The sequence below is a fragment of the Phymastichus coffea genome, unplaced genomic scaffold (genome assembly GCF_024137745.1).
Source record: "Phymastichus coffea isolate CEN01 unplaced genomic scaffold, Cenicafe_Pcof_1.1 PCOF00003, whole genome shotgun sequence".
NCBI lineage: Eukaryota > Metazoa > Arthropoda > Insecta > Hymenoptera > Eulophidae > Phymastichus > Phymastichus coffea.
In genome coordinates this window covers 12,792,798-12,814,893 of record NW_026706814.1, presented here as the reverse complement: position 1 = coordinate 12,814,893, position 22,096 = coordinate 12,792,798, and the positions used below count along the sequence as shown (strand labels likewise).

Here is a 22,096-nt window from a genome sequence, read left to right as displayed (position 1 = left end):
ATCGCGCCGAATGGATATTGCGTTACGCGCGGGGTGGGGTGGGAGGGGGGGGGGCTTTTCAGGACGCGAGGCTGCCTCGGGAAATCTTTGACTGCGCCGAAAGCGTCAAAAGAAAGAGCTTTTTCTATCGGCGCAACGACGCGTGTGCGTGTACGTATACGCAGGCGCGCACATAGGTGTGTGGGCAAGTATGTAGAGAAGGGCGTATAGCACGGTGCGCGGGGCTTCCCCCCTTTCGTTACTTTTCATTCGGCTCTCGCGCACGCTCTGCCGCCTCTCTTTCGCGCCTGCTCTCTATCAGCGTATTACCCGGCGTTTGTCTGGCTTTCTCCTGCTCCCGCAATGCACTCCGGGCACTTTTCGCTTTGATGTATCCAAAGGTGACCCTCCCCCTCTGCACACCTCTTTTCGGCCACTTCCTCGCACTGGCGCGCGCCCGTCTCTCCGTATCCAGCCCCGCGCACATCTACAATAATAACTTGTCGCAGTTCCACGAGAGAAAGCTGCGGCTGAGTCAATCATGGGGATCTTTGCTCGGGCATAGGTATTCGGCGCCCGAGAGCCCGGGACGTACGACACATTGGCAGCCGAGAGCGCTGTGTACCGAAGTGTACGCGTATGTGCCCGGGAGGAGAGAGAGTCAGGAGCATTAGAGGCGACTGTGGCTTGTGCGTTCTGTGTACACATATATGTGTATTCTCCTTGACAAGGACAACATATCCACGTGTGTGCACACGGGACTATTACAAATAGGCAGGCAGAGACAGAGCCGCCGCCGCCGCCGCCGCCGCCGCCGCCGCCGCCGCCGCCGCGTGGGTGCGCTCAACGCTCTGCCGTACGAAAGAACAGCGAAAGATGTGTAGCCGCGCATCGCAGTGCCAGCGCGAGTGAGATATGAATGTGTACATAGGCGCGAGCAGTAACAGCAGACAACGAGACGCCTTTGATCTCTCTCTCTCTCTCTCTCTCTCGCACACGCGCACATGTATCAATATCAGCCAAGTTTGCCAAAGCCGCTGCCGAGTGATCCCTCCCTTTCCATCTCGCTAATTTCACTGCAGCTTATGCGTACGCGACGTCGGGGGTTAACGATCAATCCACGCTGGCAATCAAGGCCGGACATTAATTGTATTAGCAGCGTATCAAGCGCACGAGGACGACTCGACCGATTGTCGTTAATCGCGTGAGACGCATCGCCACTTTCTTATTTGGGCCGCTCGCCGATCTTTACGATCTTGTCATCGGGCCCAGTCTTTAGCTCTAATTAGAGCTAAAGACCGGCGAAGGGGGAGAAAACGCGCGTCGTTACATGCTAAACAACGTCCTTCCAGTTCGCTTTCCTTTTTTCCTCTTTTTCGGTTTTACGTAGGGGACGCCACGATGTACTTGGACGCCGGATTACGTAACGTATCCCCGTCCGATAATTAGAGCGGCAGAAAAGGTAATCGCCTCGTTGAGCTTGATCGGTTGAACATATTTCGAAAAAGACTCGTGAAATTCCTCATTAGACAATTTAACGCGTGGGTACGCCATTGAGAAAGTAAACAGCGGCATTAAAAAAAAAAAAAAAAAAAAAAAAACAAATAAAAAGCAATCGAGTTAAATTGCGTGTGGTCTCTGAAATAATTGGCCGTGGAAAAGTTGAAACAAGCTTGAGCATTATGTGCAGCGAAGAGTGGAGCTTCTTGTAAGAAAGTGCGAATATGAGAGAAACAAAAGGTTTTGCAGCTTGGCGCGGTCGAGGTATAGTACGGCAAGAGGATAATTTCGAGAGCGCGTGCGGCTCAGCGGCAGCGTCGTGATCGTCGTCGTAGTCGTAGTCGTTCTCGAGGCGCAATTACGCACTGAACGAACGAACGCACATCTGCCAGTCGGCTATATACGGTGTACACACTGGCTGCTGCTGCCGCTGCTGAGCTGGAGGTCCTTCATTCAATGCACCCCTTTCCAACGCTACACATTGCTTACGTACGCCCACTTCCTAGAACGAACCCTTCGCGCTCAGATACTTAAGCATTAAAATAGCGTAATGGCGGTTTCCGGGCGCTTTCGAGTACACTTAGTGTCCGCGTGCCTCGGCTCCGTGCGTATCAATGCACTTTCCCCTTGGTCTTACGCTCTTTCTGCGAGCGCGCGGCGCGGCGCGGGTCCATCCGTCGAGTGTCGTTTCATTGGACTCGATTATTTTAATTGACGCGCCGCGGCTACCCAGCCCTGATAGTCCTTTCATCTCGTTCCAGCTCTCAATCGGCGAGCCAACCTTTGGCCAAATAGTCCACTCCAAAGGGCGTCGATTGTTTTTCTCCTGCTTCGGTCCAGTCAATGGCAGTGGCGACCAATTGCGGTGCTTTGATGCCGAGTAATCGAATTACATTTAGCTTTGTTTTGGGAAGCCGGCATAATATAAACGAGGCGACAAGTCGTTTGAAGACGACCGAGCTGCCATTCGTCACTCGGCGCCCGATGCTGGCTCGGATTCCATTAGCGAGCCGTGAAAGCGTGAAAGCAGCGTCAGCTGACCGGCTGCTCCGTTCGCTCGTTCGACGTTCCACAAAGATTTTTCTCGCGTCAAAGGCCCCGTGGGCCGCGTAGCGATTCGAAAACCGACATCGACTGTCAGCCGCTACATCGGCATTTTGCATCTCCGCCTGTGTTTATATAAAAGCGCCTCCGAACCCACACGGATCCTCCGGGGCTTTCTAATGCTAATGCTCTGTGCGCAGGCTCAAGCGCCCCACTGTTGCGTTTGTAGACTGTCGCGCGCTGCGAGTTTAAAGGGGAAGACGCATCTCCTCTCCGTCGAATCCAACTCGGTCGTATTGAAATTAAAGCAAGGCTTATATTTGTCGAAAGACAGATAGTTTACTGATGAATCTCATTTGCATATAATTGTAGACAAAAACCGGCTGCTCTGTCGTATTTTGTCCGCTTGGTCAGCTACGCGTACGTGGAAAGAGTCCGGAGAGGGATTGATCGATTGATCGATCGATCGGCTGATTTCTTTTTATTCACTTTTTCAACAAAACAATTTATACAATTGACAATAGTAACAATACAATACATTTTCTTCTTTTTTTGATTTTTTTTATCACAATACAGCAAAATTATAATTATCGATATAAAGATAGAGATTTTCTCAGTCAAAGTTTAAAGTCAACAATCACTTATCGTTATTAGATTAGATATTAGACTGGAATTTTGGAAATTGTAGAGGAAATCATTGACGTTAAAATGGCAAAACTACAGAAGGATTCGCTTACAGGTAGTAATGCAGTCAGAGAAACGTGAAAAGACACTTACGTCAGAGTAAAAATAAATAAATACATAGGTCCATCCAGCTGAAAAAAGTGCGCACGCGGCCCTCTTTTAAAGTAGTCGAGCGACTGTACATGTCTCAGGGTCGGAGGAAGAGAGTTCCAGAGACGAGAGGAGAGAGAGAGAACGCACGACAATGACTCTTAATTGTACTTAAAGACTAGTCGAGGTATCTCTGGGTAGAGCTCAAGTAATAGCCAGATTGGCCAGCGTGCAAACAGGAAATCCTAGGGGCTTATCAACAATAAGAGACATTACGTCAAAGAATCACGAAGAAGCCCCCATACTCGTAAGTTATATACGCAACGCACCATCACAGCACGCTAAGATCTTCTTCGTGCACAATTACGCCTCCGGCTACAGCCACTTGCGTTATGCATACGTGAGCGCGAGTTCGATAAATCATTCGGTGCGTCATGAAAATATTCGAGATCAGAGATCGAATGCTGCGGGCGTGTGTCGTAAGCTGTCTCGGCACAATCGCTGCTGCTGCCGCGGGTAAGGCGTTCGCGCGACTAGTGACGATTGAATTTAGACGCTAATCGTCTTAATTTACGGCTTTGCACTGGCAATACGCGAGACTCGCGCTGTCTACTTTGCAGTTTCTTTCCGGCCGTCTGCGATTGTCCTTTTCGCCACGCGCGCTAATTGCTTTCGATCAATTTACTCCCACATACGCCCTTTGTTATTTCTGTCCCCGCGAAATATCCGTATTGGCGCGCGGCCTGCGACAATGAACCTCGATTATATTTCAATGACGATAAATAGCGCAATCAACCGTTCGAATTATCGATTTTAGTCGGCCAATGATATATAGCTATGAGTGCTTAGCGGGGACGATATTGCGCCAATTTTATTGACGATTGGCTAATGACACATCATTTAGTACGCGTGTGCAATGGGATGTCAAAATTTCGGTGACACGTTACATTGACCAAACTGCTTCGGATACGATCTCTCGAATTCAACATGTGCAAACAGTATTAGCAATGAAAAATAGCCGCGCGCGCTTGCTGCGAAAATAAAGCGATGAAATCATAGGGAAACAGAGAGCGAAAGAGCGAGCGCGTGGCATCAAAGGACATTTAAATTTCAACCCCATCGGGCGCGTTGTTGACTCGACGGCAGCAGCGGCTCCAACCCCTTTTCATTTAAAATTGAAACAGCGAACACCAAAAAAAAAAAAAAAAAATCGTAGCGTCGGTGAAAAAACAACAAACTGGCGAAAAATCTCGCACGCGCATGTGTGCCCCCCCCCCCCCCGCGTGTGAAAGTACGACACGTTTTTTCCATCGAGAAAATCGGCAAACAAGCGGCAGCCGCCGCCGCCTAATCGGTTTAGTTCCGTCAACAGGGCCTGCAACAGCGTGACGATTGCCGCGAATAAATCATAACATCGGCAGCGTGAGACAATCTTAATCGCCTTCGGCACGGAGATTAGTCTCGCGCGATTTTCGGCTTCACCCGCGTTGCATGGATGTACGCGCGCGACGGCCCGGGATGGGGCGACAACAAATCTCTATATGTATGTATGCGACTTTGGCGGGAGTCGCTCAAATCCGAAACACCAACCGATCGACGCTCTTGCCGAATCATTAGCATTCGTATGGGGCGACGTCCCCCCCCCCCCCCCTTAACTCTCTCTCACCGTCTCGACGCGCTGTTTGGAAAACGCAAGTAGTCCCCCTTCCACCGTCGCAGTGGTCCAGTAGCGGCAAAGCCTGTTGCCTCTGTACGTTCCCCGAGGATTCGTTAGCGTTCCGTCCCGATGGAGAGAGAGAGCGCGAGTTCTCTCTCGACGCGTGCGCGCGCGAGCGGAGGCTGTATATCAATGACATACCACGACAGTGGCGGCCCCTAAAAGCCTTTCGGCGTTTGCGGTTTGCCAGATAAAAGAAGGGAGCGAACGAGTTTTCTGCTGGAACTATATCCTGCCTACCTTTCTGTCTCTTATTTTTTTTGTCGGACCCGCGTAAATATTTTCTCCTTCGAACTTCTTTCGGTGGCACGTGTTACGCGCAGGCGTGCACGACCTATGTCTCTCTCTCTCTCTCTCTCTCTCTCTCTCTCTCTCTCTCTCTCTCTCTCTCTCTCTCTCTCTCTAAGGGCTCTCCAAGAAGTTTTCATTAAAGTGTTTCCTGACACTTGGAAAATCTGTTCGGGCCGCCTTCTATATATAATAGCGTTCGAACGTGATTTTGCTTTTTCTACGCGCGCTGTAGTAGACCCTATGGCTGGTCGATGGATAGAAAGCGAGAGTCAAGTTTCTTTTTACTTCTCGGCTCGGCTATCAAACTTTTTTCCTCCTCGACATCTGCGCGCTTGAGAAAAAAAAACCCCGGGAAAATTCCTCGAAAGAACATTTAACTTTCTTCAAAAGCACGACTTTTTTTCTGTCTGTCTGCAAGTACAAGTGATGGAAAATTTAATGCTCGCAACTCTCGGCTAAAGAGCGAGCGAGTTTAGTTTCAAGTGTGCACGTACGGGAAATTTAATTGGCTAATTCGTGATTAATCGTCGCCTCGAGAGGGAAAGAGAGTATGTTTGAAAGGCGTCGAAAGTCGAATACATAGGCACAACAGAGTTATACTTAATTGGAAAAAGGCTGACGTCGGCGGCGGCTCCATAGATTTCCAATTGGCGTAACGATGACAAACGCGTGGAGCGCGCGGCTACGCGGAGAATCGCTATCTCGCAAAACCTCCCACAGCTGCACAAGAGAGCGTACAGCGCGCAAAGAGGAAAAAGAGCACTTAATTCATGTCAGTGCCGCGAGGTAATTATGCACAGGCGCGAAATTAAAAATTACAGAGATAACGGCTTTTCCTTTTTCTGTGTCTGTCTCTCTCTCAGCCGGAGTAGCTAGCTGCATAAATGAAGATAGCTCTGGCGAGTGGCCGGCGGCTGGGATAGAGAGAGAGAGAGAGAGAGAGAGAGAGAGAGAGAGAGAGAGAGAGAGAGAGAGAGAGAGAGAGAGAGAGAGAGAGAGAGAGAGAGAGAGAGACGGGACCCGCATTCGTCGGACAAAGATGCATGGGCTCTCTCTCTCTCTCTCTCTCTATCTCGCGTGCAGTGCAACTTGCCTGCACGAACGAACGAATCGTTCGCGCGGCAAAGGATGTCATTGCGGTGTAGAGCTATATGTATCTACGAGTGGGCCGACTTCGGATATGGGAAGTTTGCTTTGACACCTCGCGACGGATTATTCGATTGTCGAGCTGCAGTAACGTCATAAAAAAAAGTAGCCAGCGCTTGGACGCGGATGCACGTCGCTGAGCAAAGCTAACGAATTAGATTCACATTTCGGAATAATTGGGGCACAAGCGCGAGGCAGTGGGTGCGCCGAGCAAAAAGATAAGCTATAGATACGACAGGACGATTACATTTCGAGCAAAGCACTGCTATTCTCTCAACGTACGTAATTAATCGCATGATTTCAGGAATTAATCAGCAAGTAATTTCGCGGCCGAGCGATAGCATAGCTTGCACTGCAGACGCGAGCGCTCGTCTGCTGCCTAACTGCCGCCAACGGCGCGTAATTATGCGATGCGGGCTGCTTTGCCGCGACAAAAGAGAACTGCGCTACCGCCAGAGATGCTCAATTCAATCAAGTTTGTCGCGTTGCGTCTGTTGACGCAGTCTCGCTGTACCCAACTCCGTATTTGCCACTTCTGCTCGCTTACCTACAGCTCTCCGCCGAGTTTGCCCTGCCGCGCTCATTTTTCTTCGCCCGACTCTCTCTCTCTCTCTCTCTCTCTCTCTCTCTCTCTCTCTCTCTCTCTCTCTCTCTCTCTCTCTCTCTCTCTCTCTCTTTGTTCGACTCTCGGTAATCTGTCAAATCAGTTGGAGAACTCGTTGCCCCTCTCGCGACTCCCACTCCAACTGGTGCGACTAGCAAGTGGAATTGAGCCTGCGGCAGCAAGTTTCCGCGCGAAGGCAACTCACCGATGATAATGATAGCGATGCATTATTTACCAGGCCCACCGCCGCACTGCCAACGCATGCCCTAATGATTATAAATCAAGGGTAAATATATGTATATATATCCCCGGACCGACCTTATCTACCCGCTCCCTCTTCCCGCTGCGGAAACCTTGTAACTTCCTGTTGAATCCCGATCTTTCGGTTGACCCTCCCTTTAACATATACGAAACTCGAATCGCGAATAGGGAAAGCCCCGATGCATAGTCATTCGAGACTGTCCATATTCAGGGGAGCTGCTGCTAGGTTCCGCGAACAATTGGTAAATTGGCAATTCGCCAGTGCTCACCTAATTAACCGCCACCTCGAACGATTTGCAAAAACTAACCGAGAGCTAAACGAGTCTAACGCGCGACGATTAGCCAGCGTCGGCTTGGCGATTCCACGACCAGATAGAAACGTCATCGAGCACGATAACGGAGATGTCATACACCACGTGGCCGAGATATCCTTGCTGCCGCCACGGCCGCTGCACTGTTTTGCGCCGCGGAGGCAACAGGTCGCCGATCGCGAGCTCGAATAAAACGTCAATCTCTCGCGAGTGCGCGGGCAAGAAATTGCCTAACGATCCGCGGACGGACGGCTTATAGTTTGGCAAGTAAGGCGCAGCTGGGTTTCAAGCTATCGCATCGCCGCCGCGCGAGTAGACACGACTATCGAGACTTGCAACTCGAAGGAGCAATCGAGCGGCCTTCTTCCGCGAGCGACAGGTTAAAAACAATCTGAAAATTATGCTGTGTATTCCAGGACGGGCGAATAGCGTAAGGCAACGCGCAACGCCGATGGCGCGGGTATTAGCATAATATGCAAATGCAAGCTCGCGCTCGTCGCGGAGGATTATCCTCGCGCGACAGGTCGTCGACGGACCGAATAGGCAAAGTCGTGCCAGGAGGATGCGTTGGCAAGCGCGCGCAACGAGCTATTTGCCTTTTGAAGCGACACCAGACCGACCGCCTAATCGCCGTTATTAAGTCATTTTATCGGCGCGAGCGGGCGGCGCATGTGGCGCGCAGCGCCCACTGCCTCATTATGTGCACCTACGGCAAGCTTTGAAAAATGCAGCAGCACGAGGTGTGGACGCGCCTTTCCATTTTTCTTCCCACTTGCCCGACGCGCGTCGCAACCGAGACCGTCGCGTTTGCGCGCTCGAAAATATTTGAGAACGTTATTCGAAACGAGGGGACATAGCGAGCTCCTAATTGAGCAGGCTAATAAATCGATCGCCGTCAGTCGGCCAGGCGGCAGTAGCGGCAGCAGCGGCAGCAGCGACAGCTCGCCAAATGATTTTTCAGGCTGGGCCCTCCGAACGGCAATTTCTCACTTGAAGGAATTAGCAGAGCCGCGTGGCCGGCGCGACGCTCGGTAATTACGACGCCATTGTCCGACGTCTTCCCATCTGCGAGCGCGGACCAGGAGACGGGCGACGAGCTGCAGAAATAAAAATCAATAGTCGAACTGCATCGGGGACCCATTGTCGCGCCGCGTTGTCCCGCGTGACGTGGGGCCCTGCTCGCCGCTCCCCCTTCTGCCTTTTCTTACAGCCTCTCTTTTTTTTGTGCTGCGCTAATGCCACGTTGCGCAGGCTACAGTTGCGCGCGATAACTCGGACGTGACGCACAGTAGCCGGAGGCGTCGAGCTCGCGAGCTTTGGCGAAAATAGCTTAATCGCCGGGCTTGTACGCGCTGGAAAGCCTCGTTTTTGCACCCAACGCTCGGTTAATGGGCGCGCGAGCTTGGGACTCGCGGCCGCCGCTCGGTTGGGCGCTGTGCGCGCCCGCGCCCGCGCCAGCGGCCTCGTAATCTGCCGACTTAGTATTGTAATTACGAACGGGAATGTTTGATGCGATGCAAATGCGAGAGCGAGAGAGGGAAAGCCGGCGCGGACAATAAAACGCGCAACAAAGAGAAGTCAGAAGGTCAGGCAAGAGCAAACAGGCTGCAGCGCAGTCGATCCCCCTGCGAAGCGATATTTCATTGGAGCACGCGCGCGCGCACGGCGCACATGACACCCCTTTCAACTTTGTTATACTAGCTGATAATTCCCCGCGGTGCGCGCGCGCGCGCGCACACCTCGATCGCGGCGCCGCGCGTGCTACTGCCGGCAGTGGGGTCCCCGGCCTGTTTAGGCGCGCCCATCCGGAAAGAAACTCGCACGAGCGCTCGAAAAACTTGCGTGGCAGAAAAAAAAGGGCTGCGCGCGCTCGAGCCCTCTAGAGTCAACTTTCGAAACAAAGAAACTGCTGGGCGCTCCGACTGCACGTGAATGATTGCCCAGGCCTGATACGCCGAAATCCTAGTTGCGAGCGTTCGAAGCCCGTCGGCTAGCTTCTCCAGCACGCAATTTCGTTCGTCACGTTCTCCATTTCGCTTTGTTATCGAGCCATAGTGCAATTCATCAAGTAGCGCGCTGAAAACTGCCAGACGACGCTTTGACACGTCCGTTTGTTTTGCGATGTCGTTTGCCCAAATTTTAATTAATTTTCGCGCGAGTACCGAACAAACGGCGCGAGCAGCTCTGCGACAAACCTGTTGTATCGAATTATCGAATGACGCGTGCATTGTCCCTGTTCACCAGTACGCTTTTTCAGTTGATTATTTTTATCGTGAAACGCCCACAATTATCCACGATTACTGCAGTGCGTGTGGCGACGTTGATAAGCTACCCGTATATAAAAAGGCTCGATATGTCTGGCTTAGCGGTTAGTTTGTATCGACAGGTTCACAGGGAGAAATAAGCCGTCGTGATGATCAAATCTATCCTGGTGTGCGTAGTTTGCTGTTTCTCAATTATTTATTGCTCTTACCAATCATTTGTCGCTTTTTCCTTACAGCGTTCTCGCAGCTGTAGTCGCAGTTCAGAGCAGCGAGTGGTTAGATCACTTGAAAAAACGAAGCGCGCATCTATCCGTACCTATTGATTCAAACTTGGACGGCGAGGACGAAGAGAAATACTTTAATCGAAAAGACAATTGGAAAAAAGAAATACTTGCGGCGATGAACGACGAGAATTTACACGAAAGTGAGGTTGACATTGCCAACAACGTTGAGGAACGCGACTTTGTCGTGAACAGATTGCAGAGCATTTTCGAAAGGGTCGTGGACAACTCGAAAGTATAAACGTCAAAGTGAAAGTTTTCAGTTTAATAATCAACCGTGTAGAGAAAACAAGGATGAAAAAAACCAAGGTTTCACCCCGAACTCGCTGACTTTCCTTCTCACTAATTTTAAAAGGTTTCTTCCGAAGCGAAAAATCAACAGATTGCCCATTATCCCAACTCTCGCGCACAAAAAAAAGTGAACGACAAAGAAAGTGTACGCGTAGAAGCGTCCCGCATCAGCAGGAGATACATAGCGAGCGCGCAAAAGTTCGGTTCAAATGTATATAGGCGCAGCGGAAAGGGAGAGTGGAAAAAAATATACCCGTAGATAAAAGAGAGAGAGAGAGAGAGAGAGAGAGAGAGAGAGAGAGAGAGAGAGAGAGAGAGAGAGAGAGAGAGAGAGAGAGAGAGAGAGAGAGAGAGACAGCTAGTTTTGCGGCAGGGATGCGAACAACTGGCGAGCATTCTTCCACGTGTTTTTATAGGAGCCAGAGCGGCCGCCCATCATGCTGCACCGGCAAGTCTCGAATTTCCTAGTATAGGTTGCGCGTCCATGTAGACTTTTCAAACGCAACAGCATGTTGAGCTCGAAAGCGAGAGTCGTCATATATTTCATGGGATAATCCCGGGGAACGAAAACTGGCCACTTTTTCGAAATGCCTCGCGAGTTCGAGTGCCGCTTTCTTCTCGCTTCTCCTCGACTCGCATTGCATTCTAGGCTCTATTTTGTATATAAATAACACGGCCCAGAGCGCGTGCACTCGTCGTGTCGCTGCCGGCCGTTACTCAATATATTCCATTATGCCAAGAAAAATCCTAATTTACGAGCTGAGCTCTCTCGACTTCACGGTCTATTTCTCATCCTTGAGTTGGCCGGCCGTTTGGCCAGGGATAGACTAGCTATAGACTAGCCGGGCGTATAAATTTTGAACGGCGGGTGAGGCAGGCAGCTTGATTGATCGCGACCTTAGCGCACGAGAAGCAAATGTTTGTCGAAGCAGTGCACGCGCGTGCAGCGTGCGTGCGCGCACCGGCCAATAAGTGTACAACGAGCAGAGAAAATACCGCAGCCGCGATAATCCGCTAGTTTCGATGAAGGCGGTTGGCTCTCCCGATCTACGGTATTTGTTTATGGAGGATTGGGCGCCGCCTCAGCCGAAGCCAAATAGAGTGCTTACGGAGAGACAACGAGGGAGATGCCAAGCAGCCGGCCGATGAAAATCCTTTAGCCAGATGAAAATAGCCGATAACAAAAGGCAAACACGTACGCGTACGCGGAGGCTCGCGACCATCGAGCAAACAAGCCTGTTTACTCAAGCCGCGCGGCATCATCAGCTCGCCGCTGCTGCACTCCGGCCATCCCGCGACCGTGCACCGCCGTGCACCGCCGGCTGCCTCGCAGCGGCCCGAGCCAAAAGTTCCTCCGCTCGCTGCCGCGGATCCCGCAAAACCGAGCAAACGCTGCAGACGCTCTCGTCTCGTTGGTTTATTGCATTCCCACCACCTGGCTGCGCCTCGCAGGCGCCACGACGGCGAGTGCGCGCCGATCGGAAGCGCCGTTTGCCAAATGACTCGCAGGCCGGGAGAGCGCGCGGCCGCGAGCCTCGTCCTCGGCGCTCCGATCCGCGCGCGCGTCGATCCGCGACGCCCTTTGATGCGGACAGCGCGCGAGAGAGGGTCGCGCGCTAGGCGCCCCGGCAGCTTCCGTTTCTCGTAATCGCAGCGCATCCCCGGGCTGGCGCGTTAGTCACGTCGCTGCGGCGACGCATCGTATTTATACCGCCGCGTCGAGCGAGCTCTCGGCTGCTGCAGTCGAAGGTTGAGGTCAGTTGCCTCTCGAATTCGGATTAGCCGAGGAGAGGCCGAGTGCGGCGCGCGTCTCACTTGCGCTGAGTAAACATCCTGGGTTTCGCTGCAGCGAGCGATGCGCCGCTCGAAAAACGAGCGGCGAAGGCTCTCCTGCGCGCTCGTTTATAAATACGCCCGCGAGACGAGTCGCTCGTCCCTCCTCCGAAATAGCCACTCGTCACCTTTACGTCAATCTCTCGGCCGAAGCGCCGCGGCGGCTCGTTGCTCGAATTAGCCCGTCCGCGCTAATTAAATCCTCGTTACGTGTGCCTCGATCGCTAAGGCAAAGCCAAACGAGCCTGAATGCAGGCCGGCCCGAGGAAACTGAATAGGCCCTGAGAGCGCGCCGCGGCACGATACAGCGGCCCAATGGAAGCGCGCTAATCCGCGAGTCGTACGGCTGCGGAGGCTGCTGCTTAGTTTACATCGAAATCCGAAAGTGCACCGCGGCAGCCTTAATGCCAGTTAGTCGGATTTTCCGGCTACCTACACATGCACGCTTTTCCCGCGCGCGGCCTACGCGTTATCTCTTAATTGCACTCGCTTTTTCGTTGTCCGTCCTCTTATGGCTCCACAGATTAGCCTGCATTTCGGAGCTACCCGAGCTACAAATTTTATTGCACGCGCGACTACGTGCGCAGGCTCTCGATGCTTTACTTACCACCGGCGCAGAACCGCTTGATTGTTCAAGTGGGAAACTCACCTGCAACAGAAACAAAGGGTCCGTGTAAATTTTTAGTCGTTCGTGATTCGGAAAGAGAGACCGGTATTTTTCTTGAGCAGTCCGCCGTGCAATTTTCGTTGCGAGAGAGGGAGAATATCTCAAATATTTAATATCTGCTTCAAGATATTAAGGAAGTTGAATTGTAAGAGGTGATGCAATAAGTGGAATACCTGGGCGATTTGCGAAACGTCGTTAAAAATGGAAAATATCTGCTGCAGCGAAGCGCGAGAAAGGCATTAGCAGTTTCATTCTTTACGCTTGCGAGCGCGATGAAAGAATCATTGCAAGACAAAGAAAAGACGAGTGAATAGAATTTTCCAGCAATAAATATGCCGTTCTTTAATATCGAGTCTTGCCGAGCAAATTAAATAATCCAAAGCGAGAGCGCATCTCTCGCAGATTGCTATCTTGCTCGAACAAAATTAACGAACGAAAGGTCTGGGAGCAGTCCCTTTCCCTGTACAGCGCTCGCGCAGGCTACGCAGACACCGAGCGGCAGCATCGGCGACGAAAGACAGCGTGAAAGATGGACGCGCAGAGGGAAAGATAGAAAACGCGTTGCAGGCCAATTTCGTCGACGCGCGGCCCGAACAATCTAAATAAACGCCGTCATTTCTGGTGGCCTCGCTCTCGCTCTCTCTCTCTCTCTCTCTCTCTCTCTCTCTCTCTCTCTCTCTCTCTCTCTCTCTCTCTCTTTCATGCCGCTGTTGCGGGCCACTTTCTGGCTGTCGCAATGCAAATCGATCGCGAAACGCACGCTCCCTCAGGCCGAGCGAGTCCGAGCCGTTTAGGAGAATCGAAAAGCCGGAAGTGACTCGAGGTAGACACGGACGGAGAGCTATTAGGCCGCGTGCGTCTGCGACATGCCACTTCTTCTTCTTCTTCTTCTTCTCCTTTTCCTATACCGTGCAGCGGCTCCTCCTTCGTCTCTGTCGCGTTCGCGAGCGGGTCCAGTTTCTTTTTGTTGGGCACTCACTCTCGAGCGCGGCGCACGCGCGTCCTACGTGAATGTGTTAAGAATCTACTCGAATGCGGGCCATGTAGGTCGCCTTGACAGAAGCGCCCTACTGACGACGACTGTCTCGCGATGCGCTGTCACGTCGACGGACACGTCGCTCGCGCGTTTTCACCACTCGTTCGCGTTGCTGCCCCATTATTGTTTACCGACTGTCATCTCTTCTCCCGCAAGGGAGCGAATTAATCGAGAGAAAGTTTGTACGCGATTCGGAAGGTGGCTCGGACAGCGAGGAAGCTGCAATGGCGCTCGCGCTTGCAACGACTGAAGCTTGCAAATGAGGATAATTAATTCGCTCTGAGAGGGGATTTCACCACCCTGCTCCCGGCGTCTCTATTAATATGCAACGTTCAACTGTTCTACCTCGTTTCTACCAAGTGCGATCAAAATTGTTTTGAATTACTCTCGTCTTTATCCTGCTGCATTCGTTAGCGTTGCAACAGTCTCTTGCATTTAATTAACCGCTTCACCTGTATAATGCACGTTCATTGAATTCGATTACACGGAAGACGACAAAAGAACGTTGGCGCAGGGCAAATAAGCCACATATACAGTTGATTGCAGAAGCCAATCAGGGAGTAACAGCCCTCGGAAAATAAGTTTATATAGACGGCAGGTCTTTTCCATCCGCAAGCCCGAGTTCATTCGCTCGAGGAGGAGCACTCCGAAGCTCTCGCTTTCCCTTCTCTAATCTCGCCGAATCTACGAGGAGACGGCGCGCGCAGGAGTATACGGCGTGTCTCCCTCCTCGATACTAAAGCAGGCGCGCTCTGGCACCACTCATCCCTCGTATATTAGCTCACGACGACGGAGGCGCTGCGATATCTCGAGTAGTCCCCGCAGACTGTGTCGTGGCGGCGGCGGCGGCGGCGGCGGCGGCGGCGGTGGCGGCGGCGGCAGGTACCGAAGGCGTGGCTGGAAAATTACGTTGATTAAATTCACGGCCGGGACGGGGGATGGGAAACCGGTGGTGCGCGTAAGACAATGCACGCACTCCGCGCGCTCGCGAGAGCTCGATAAAGTGCCGGCGCGTTAAAGTCTTGCGCCTAATTAGCCAGACCGCGCGTGCGCGCGCGAGGGAGGATAGGAAATTGCCGGCAAGCGAGGTCCTCGGATATGCATCCGCGCCCGCCAACTTCCTGCGATTTTACGAAACCCGTGAATGATTAAGCGCGCCAAGGAGCTCGCAGGGGCGCGCTGAATATTGTACGCAGTCGCCGGGCCGCATTCGGCAACAACGTCGTTGAGGCCACCGCTTGACTCGGCCGTACGCAACTGCAGCAATGTCAAGCACCGCGTAATAATGAAGGCGGGGGCGGGGGCGGGGGCGGGGGGGCAGCGACCGTGAAAACACGAGCTGGCGGGCAAAAACGCGGTACGCGCGCCCGTGAAATATTCAAGCGGCGCGCATGCCTCCTCCCCGAGCTAATGGGGAATAACGAAGACGAAAGAGGCTCGCGGCATGCGGCCGACGACCAACGCGGCAAGCAGCAGCCTGGTATTAACTGCGAGTCATACGCGGGCTTGAGTTTGGCAAGTCGAGGCCGTAAATACCTATAGCTGGCCGTGCAGCAGCCTACGCGAAGGAGGAATTCGCGTGGAACGCAGAACACGGCGCCCTGAGCATTATGCCAAGACAGCGACAGCAGCTGACTACTAGTGCGTAATTAAAATTAATGGACGCCGCGTGTTTGTACGTGTAAACGAGCGACGAGCAAATGAAGATTCAAGTTTCTTGTCAAAAATGACCATCATCTTTGCGCGCGCACTTGGCCGGACAAAGAGCCGTGCCGTACGGTTCGCCGCGCCGAGAGATACGCGACAATGTCCGGGCAAAACGACGAGTGCGCCGGGCCGCGCGTATCGTCCCACGTGCGCTCTAACGCGGCGCAGGTTACATTGTTAAATGGACAAACGACGCGAGCGTAGCGCCTTCGAGCGTCCCGCAGGGAGTGGCTGTTACACGCTGCATCCAGATTATCGCCGGCGTTTAGTATCCGCGGACACGTCATCCTGACCGATGGCCAATAGTAAACGCCGCGGAGATCCCACTCGCGCTCACGCGGGACGATTTAATAACTGCGTTCCCGTCGATTCGCCAAACTCGAACGCTCGGCTGGGGGATCTCTAACGTATTGAGTCTTTACGGACCGGCGGCGCGGAGGCAATCGTCGTCGTCGATCTCCTCCTCCCGCCTCCGATCTCTCTTCGAAAAAGAAGCCTTGCCTCCAGCGCCAGCCGGCGATTTCTCTCCTCGATAGCGCGCGACTCCGCAGCTGCGTGCGCCTTCTCTCTGCGCGCAACGGGAGCTTAAGGAAATGCATAACCGTTCGGCCGCGCCAACGTTTTTTGCCAAGCGTCGGCAAGCAAATTGGGATTCCTAGCGCGCGAGAGCCAGAGAAAAATAGCAAGACGCGAGCGAGAGAAGAGGAGTCGTTAATGCGCGTAACAGCCGGTCGTTAGTGTTGCGGACGAAGATATCGGCAATAAGAGCAAAGATCAAACGCGCGTGCCAGCGTTCTAGCGAGCAGAGGCAACGACAGCAATGCCAACGGCTATTATGAAGTCTAATAAGCGACGAGCTACGAAAAACGACCCGCGTTGAAGGAGGAGCTGCTGGGAATTAGTTATAGACGAGAGAGGAAACACCTGTGATACGCACTAAGTGCCACGACGCCACGTTGAAATGAAAAACTTTCTTCTTTGCTCCTTCCTCGACGCGATCACCCGTAATCTTCGCAAGTACCATGATAACGCTAATCTAATGAAAATCAAACTCCGTCATTCCTTGAACAAGCTGGATGTCTGTTTTATATATTTTTTCGTTTTTGAGGGGACAAGCAAGTGAGACTGCAACGCGCGTCTCCGTAAAAGGTAAAAGGCGTAGACGAAGACGACGAGCGAAGGAAGGAAGAGCCCGGAACGTCGTCCGAGAGATCGAACGGCTGTGGTTGTGGTGACGGTAGTGGTGGCGGCGGTGGCGGCGGCGGCGGCGGCGGCGGAGCTCGCGGGATATTTGCATACCGGCGGAACGCTCTGCCGCTCTCCTCTCCGGTCGCGCGCGCGAGCCGCTGATTTATCGAGCGACATCTGCGCGGCGTATATCATGGGCCGTGCGTCCGAGTGATTGGAGTCATTAAGGGGAGAGGTCCGCGAGCGCCGGACAACGAAAAAAGGTAACAACAAGGAACGAGAGTTACATAAAACTCGATTTATCGGTTTTAATTAAAAACTGCGCGCGAAAATCGCCGCCGCTGCGCGCCTCTCCAGGGGCATTTTTATTCGCTACCTGTCGCTTTTCCTCGATCGGTCGACTGTACGCGTCGAGCATGACCAAGCAACACAACAAATCGAAGCGGCACTATAGCCCACGGAATCTCTGCCTCTTCATATTTATGAATGATCCAAATTGATCCAGGACTTTATGATTCAATTAGGCTGAGATGAAGCTTATCTTTAGACGGTTTTATTACTTGCAATCTTATTACGTTATCGTGCCTCGGTTTTAGTCGCGACTGTTATGATAATCAACGATCAATTAACGTTCGGTTTAATAAGCTTATCGTACGGGGTTTCGCCTTTGCTTTCAACCAAATTGCAAGTATTAAGAAACAACGGCAACCTCGATTGGCGACGATTCTTCTCGTCATCCGAATAGATAATGCTCGAGCGAGCGGGCTTTCCGCGAAGAATTGACGATTCTTTGTAGCTTCTATGTTGAAAGCTCTCGTAATCGCTTGTCTCGTCCGCTAGAGCGCGGACCTCTGGCGCGCGCCACACAGAAATTAATAATATATCCTGAGGCTGGTGGCGCGGGACTGGAAAGCTCACGATGACTCGATCGTTGAATGACGAAGCAGTTGTAAATAGTAGTCGCGGCGATTAAGCAAACGAGATTGCGAAAAGTTGTGCAGGCGTGCGATGTGGCAGGAAAAGCGGTGTCCAATTAGAATTTCTCAGCGACATTATTTGATTGTGATCGATCGGGACGTGCTGATTATACGCAAGCGGGCCGGACAAGCTGCGGCGCTAGCAACTTTTCAGAGCGCTGTCTTTGTGTCGGGGCGAGAGACAGATAAGCGGCGCGACGTTATCGTTAACAATTTTTAGCAGGTGGCGAGCAGGCGCTAGCCGCGGTGCGATCGAGCCGCGCGCCCGTGGAAATCGACGCGAGTGACAAGGCTAACGAGTGCGCGCGAGCTAGCGCAGCTGATTAATCGATCGAGCTCAACGTGCGCGCGCCCGAATTCGGCTGATACGGCGGATGATGTATCGGGCATCGACGCTGCGGCGCTGGTGCAACGCCGAGGGGCGCGCGGCTGCCTTTTGAGAGCCGCGCCTAGCGCAAAAACTACATTTAGATTAACGAATCGCGCGCGCCCTCATTGAAATTACACGAGCGCGCAAACACATACGCGCGCTGGATAATCTTTAGTGGCGATAAATTGCCGAGGAGAGCAGCAGCCAGTCACCGACGCATTCAATTCTGCAGCAGCCTTTTTCCCGCAAAGGAGGCAAACAAGGCCGCGCTGCGTCTCTGTAATGGACCCCTTTTGCTGAATTTCAAGCCAATTGCCTTAATATGCCGCCAGCAGCTCTCTCTCTCTCTCTCTCTCTCTCTCTCTCTCTCTCTCTGTCTCTCGATAAGGCACTTATCGGCAGAAGCCGCTTTCTCAGCTGCTGCTGCCGCTATTACTTACGAGCTCCTCCTGCTTCTTGTTTTTTTCTCTTTCCCTCGTATATACCCCGCTGCTGCTGTACACGCATACGCCAAGCTACGCCAGCAGTTATATCATTTTTTATGCGCCGCTTGATTAAACCACGTCAGCGAAAATAATCTCTTGAATGGTTTATTGAACAATTTTCGAAATTAACGAGCACTTTAGATTAGCTGCTTCTCTTTACTTTTTGCTCGACAAACCGAGAGAAACAGAGATGTCTTTACGCACGGCCAAAGGGAAGCGTTCGGATGTGGTCTTGGAGCCGAAAGAGCTGCACCTCGACTCGACAAACGAGCGCCACGGAGACTAGCGCTCGCTCGCACCTTTCCCCGCGCGATTTCCGAACAATCGATCTGGAGCCAGTGCGGATGGTTCAGCAAAGTTGTCCGGCAGAGCTGGCGTGACGGCAGCTGCCAATTGGCGTGTGCTAATGGGACCGTGAAACCGAGTCCGCGTCGTGGCAGAGACATCGAGGGGTCGAAGATCAAAGGGGATTTTTCACGCGTTGCAGCATGGAAAATCGGGAAGAGGAAGAGAGACGATAGAAAAAGGCCGAAGGTCCGGAGGCCTCGTTTCTCAGCGGAGACGCGCTCTGTATAATGAAGTTGTCGCGATAGGCGACCGAGGCGCACTAGCGTTGTCTGTCCTCGAAAACCGACGATAAATAAGTGGAGCGCTCGGTCTGCTCTGTTTTTCTCTGGGTTTTCGCTGGCCAGGGAAAAGGGCGCGGAGCCGTTCCTTCCTTTTGTGCGTTTGGTCGTTCGCTCTCTCTATACATCCTGCACCGGTCGCTCTGCCGCATAGGTGGATGACTTCTGCTTGCTCGTCCATCTTTTGTCGGGCGACTTTGCGTTGTCGCCCGTGTAGATCCGCGGGGCCTCTCTCCCCACGGGCTTTTATTCGGGGATCTCTCGTCGATTTTTCTGCTCGACGGGGCGAGCGGACGCGATCTTCCTCGCTGGCGCGTCGTTTTTTTCGCGCGCGGCTCCTCTTCTATCTTTGGGCGAGCGAGCGGCGAGTCGTCGACAGACCGAGGTGAAGTGCCGCGCGCTAGCTCAGAGTTATATTTGGAGTATCGGCCGTGTCGGCTGCGTGGATTTCGCCGGCGCGCCGAGTAGCTCGTTTCTCTTCGCTCGGGGCCAGCTGCGCCCGCCCGTCTCTCGTGCCAATCGAGAATCTAGATATCGGCATCGGCACGATCGGGCGCGCGTATCGCCGCTCGTACTTTTCCGGCCAGGCCGCGACCGATTCCTGCGAGAGGCGTCCTCGGCGTCCTCGGCGCCGGCCGATCGATGACTCGGTGCTTTCGCAATCGAGCCGAATGAAACACGATGATTCACTGGATTGGCGTGGAATTGTAAAAAGTCCATTAAAATTGGCCTCGCACTCGAGCGCGAGCGGCGATTAATAACGCGCGGCCTGGCCCGCGTCCGCCGGCATATTAATCGAGAGAGCGCCGAAAGCGCGCGGAAAAAGCGGAAAAAGCGGAAAAAGCGGAAAAAGCGGAGCGAGCGAGGGAGCACGCCATCGACGCCACTCCAAATGGAAACTGCTGCTCGATTGCAGTCTCTTACTTGGCAGTTTACCAGGCGCATTCAATTAACGCAATGTAATTCGGCGCGGCGCACGCCATAATACGAGCGGCGCGCGCGGCCGGCAGCCTGGCATATGGCCGACATATGGACACGCGATACACCAGTGTCCAGCCCGTCGAAGGATCCACGCGGCGCGCGCTCTATACGCCGAGCATTTTCCCAGAAGTGTGGTGCCTGTGCGCCCACAGGCTGCAGGCGCTTTGATCGGCCTAAGTAAGTCGCGAGCGCGCAAACTACTCGAGTCGCGCGTTAACGCCTACGCGCCACGCCGAGGATGAAAGCCAACTCGAGTGCTCGCGCGTGCTCCATCATTTCAGAGCCACGGCCGCGTGCACGGGCATTTCTGCGAGGGTTTATAAAACGCGCGCCCTGCTAATTATGGCAATGCGCCGTTGAAGGATTGATCGCTCGACAACTATCGCGCGCACGCGTCCCCGCGCCGAGATATTTTCCATCGATGTTTGCAAATCATTTTTCATCATAATGAACGTTTATTGGAAGCCAAGTCGATTAGCAATTGGCTGCGAGGAATGCCAAATCTGTCACCTGATAAAGTTGCGAAAGCAACGGAAAAAAATGAAAACCGCGTGCGGAGTTGATTAATTGAAATGACGTATTGGTCTAAAACAGCTTTTCTCTCTCGTAGCAACTTTCACGTTTATCTCTGTTGATTAAATTAACTGTTTCGATTCTCTTCTCTTTTTTATTCGATCCAACCAACGAAGATTGATTGCTGGAACTGTAATCGGCTTTTCTTTTTTTCTCTCTTTCTTCGGAAGGAACGAAGACGAAATGGAATTGAAAAGCTTTATTAGAGGAACCCTCATGCGATATATCTAAACATAACTTTTCCTTAACCTTTAAGCGCGCCTGAGCTGAAAATATCTCGTAGGTAGACCGAAGCGGAGCATAAGCTCTCGAGTTAAAAAATCCACAAAGCCCCCATTGACAGTGCTAGAAGGAGAAGAAAGCGGCGGGGGAGGGGTCAGTTTCGACAAGAGCACACGATCAATTTGCCTCGTGATGACGGCATACGCAGTGAATAGAGCCTCGGTGGCGAAATAATGCGTGGAACGAGCGAGCGCGGCCGGTTTATGATAGTGAAAGAGCGAAGATTGAATTAGGGCTTGCTGCTCCTTTGAGCCGCCGTTTGCAGGGGGTGTGAGGCCGCTAATTTATCGAGACGCCGCTCCCATGTCTTTCTAGGCGAACGGCGCATTGTCTGCATTAGCGCTGCAAGCGTCAAGGGGTCGTCGTTGCCCGGCAATCCCGGGGCTTTGCCGTGAAACTGCACCGACTTGTGCGTATACGTGTGTGTTATTCATGGGGATCGCGTACGTCAAAGCAGAGCTCACTTCTCTCCCTCTAGCCCTTCGATATATACAACTGATTTTCCCGCAACCGCACGACAGCCCGTATCCCTTAGGCACACGCACCGGATCATAGTGCACTAATAAAAATCGCATTTGCACCCTGGATATATATTTTCATCTGGTCTGATCCCGCAAGAATAAGATTCGTCACTAATTTCCTCTCTTGGGGATTGATACTGTCTCTATTAACGGCGCCCAAACGTATATTCGTCGGTTTATTCCTGTCGGGCAAGACGGTCGATCGATTCCTCGCGTTTCGCTTTTTTGCTTGGTTCGCCTTCGCGCCGCAGGCTAATCGAAACCATCGCGCTACGGAGTGACAAAACAGTAATCAGGCTGCGCGATCGAAGCTGCTATCGGGGTGTTCGCCCGCTGATTGCGAGACAAAAGAAAAGCCGCGGAGCGTGGAAGGATAAGCGAGTCGGA

General features: G+C 52.7%; 2 protein-coding genes across 2 annotated transcripts in view; one reads left to right on the top strand and one right to left on the bottom strand.

Annotated features, from left to right (window-relative positions):
• LOC131664518 (roundabout homolog 2-like) overlaps positions 1-22,096 on the bottom strand; it is a 254,071-nt gene that overhangs the window by 219,015 nt on the left and 12,960 nt on the right. The gene's annotated exons all lie outside the window — the stretch shown is intronic.
• LOC131664523 (uncharacterized) lies at positions 9,999-10,487 on the top strand. The gene is made up of 2 exons (XM_058935705.1): positions 9,999-10,060; positions 10,128-10,487. Exons 1-2 carry the CDS (start codon positions 10,041-10,043, stop codon positions 10,411-10,413), a joined length of 306 nt encoding a protein of 101 aa, XP_058791688.1. The 5' UTR covers positions 9,999-10,040; the 3' UTR covers positions 10,414-10,487.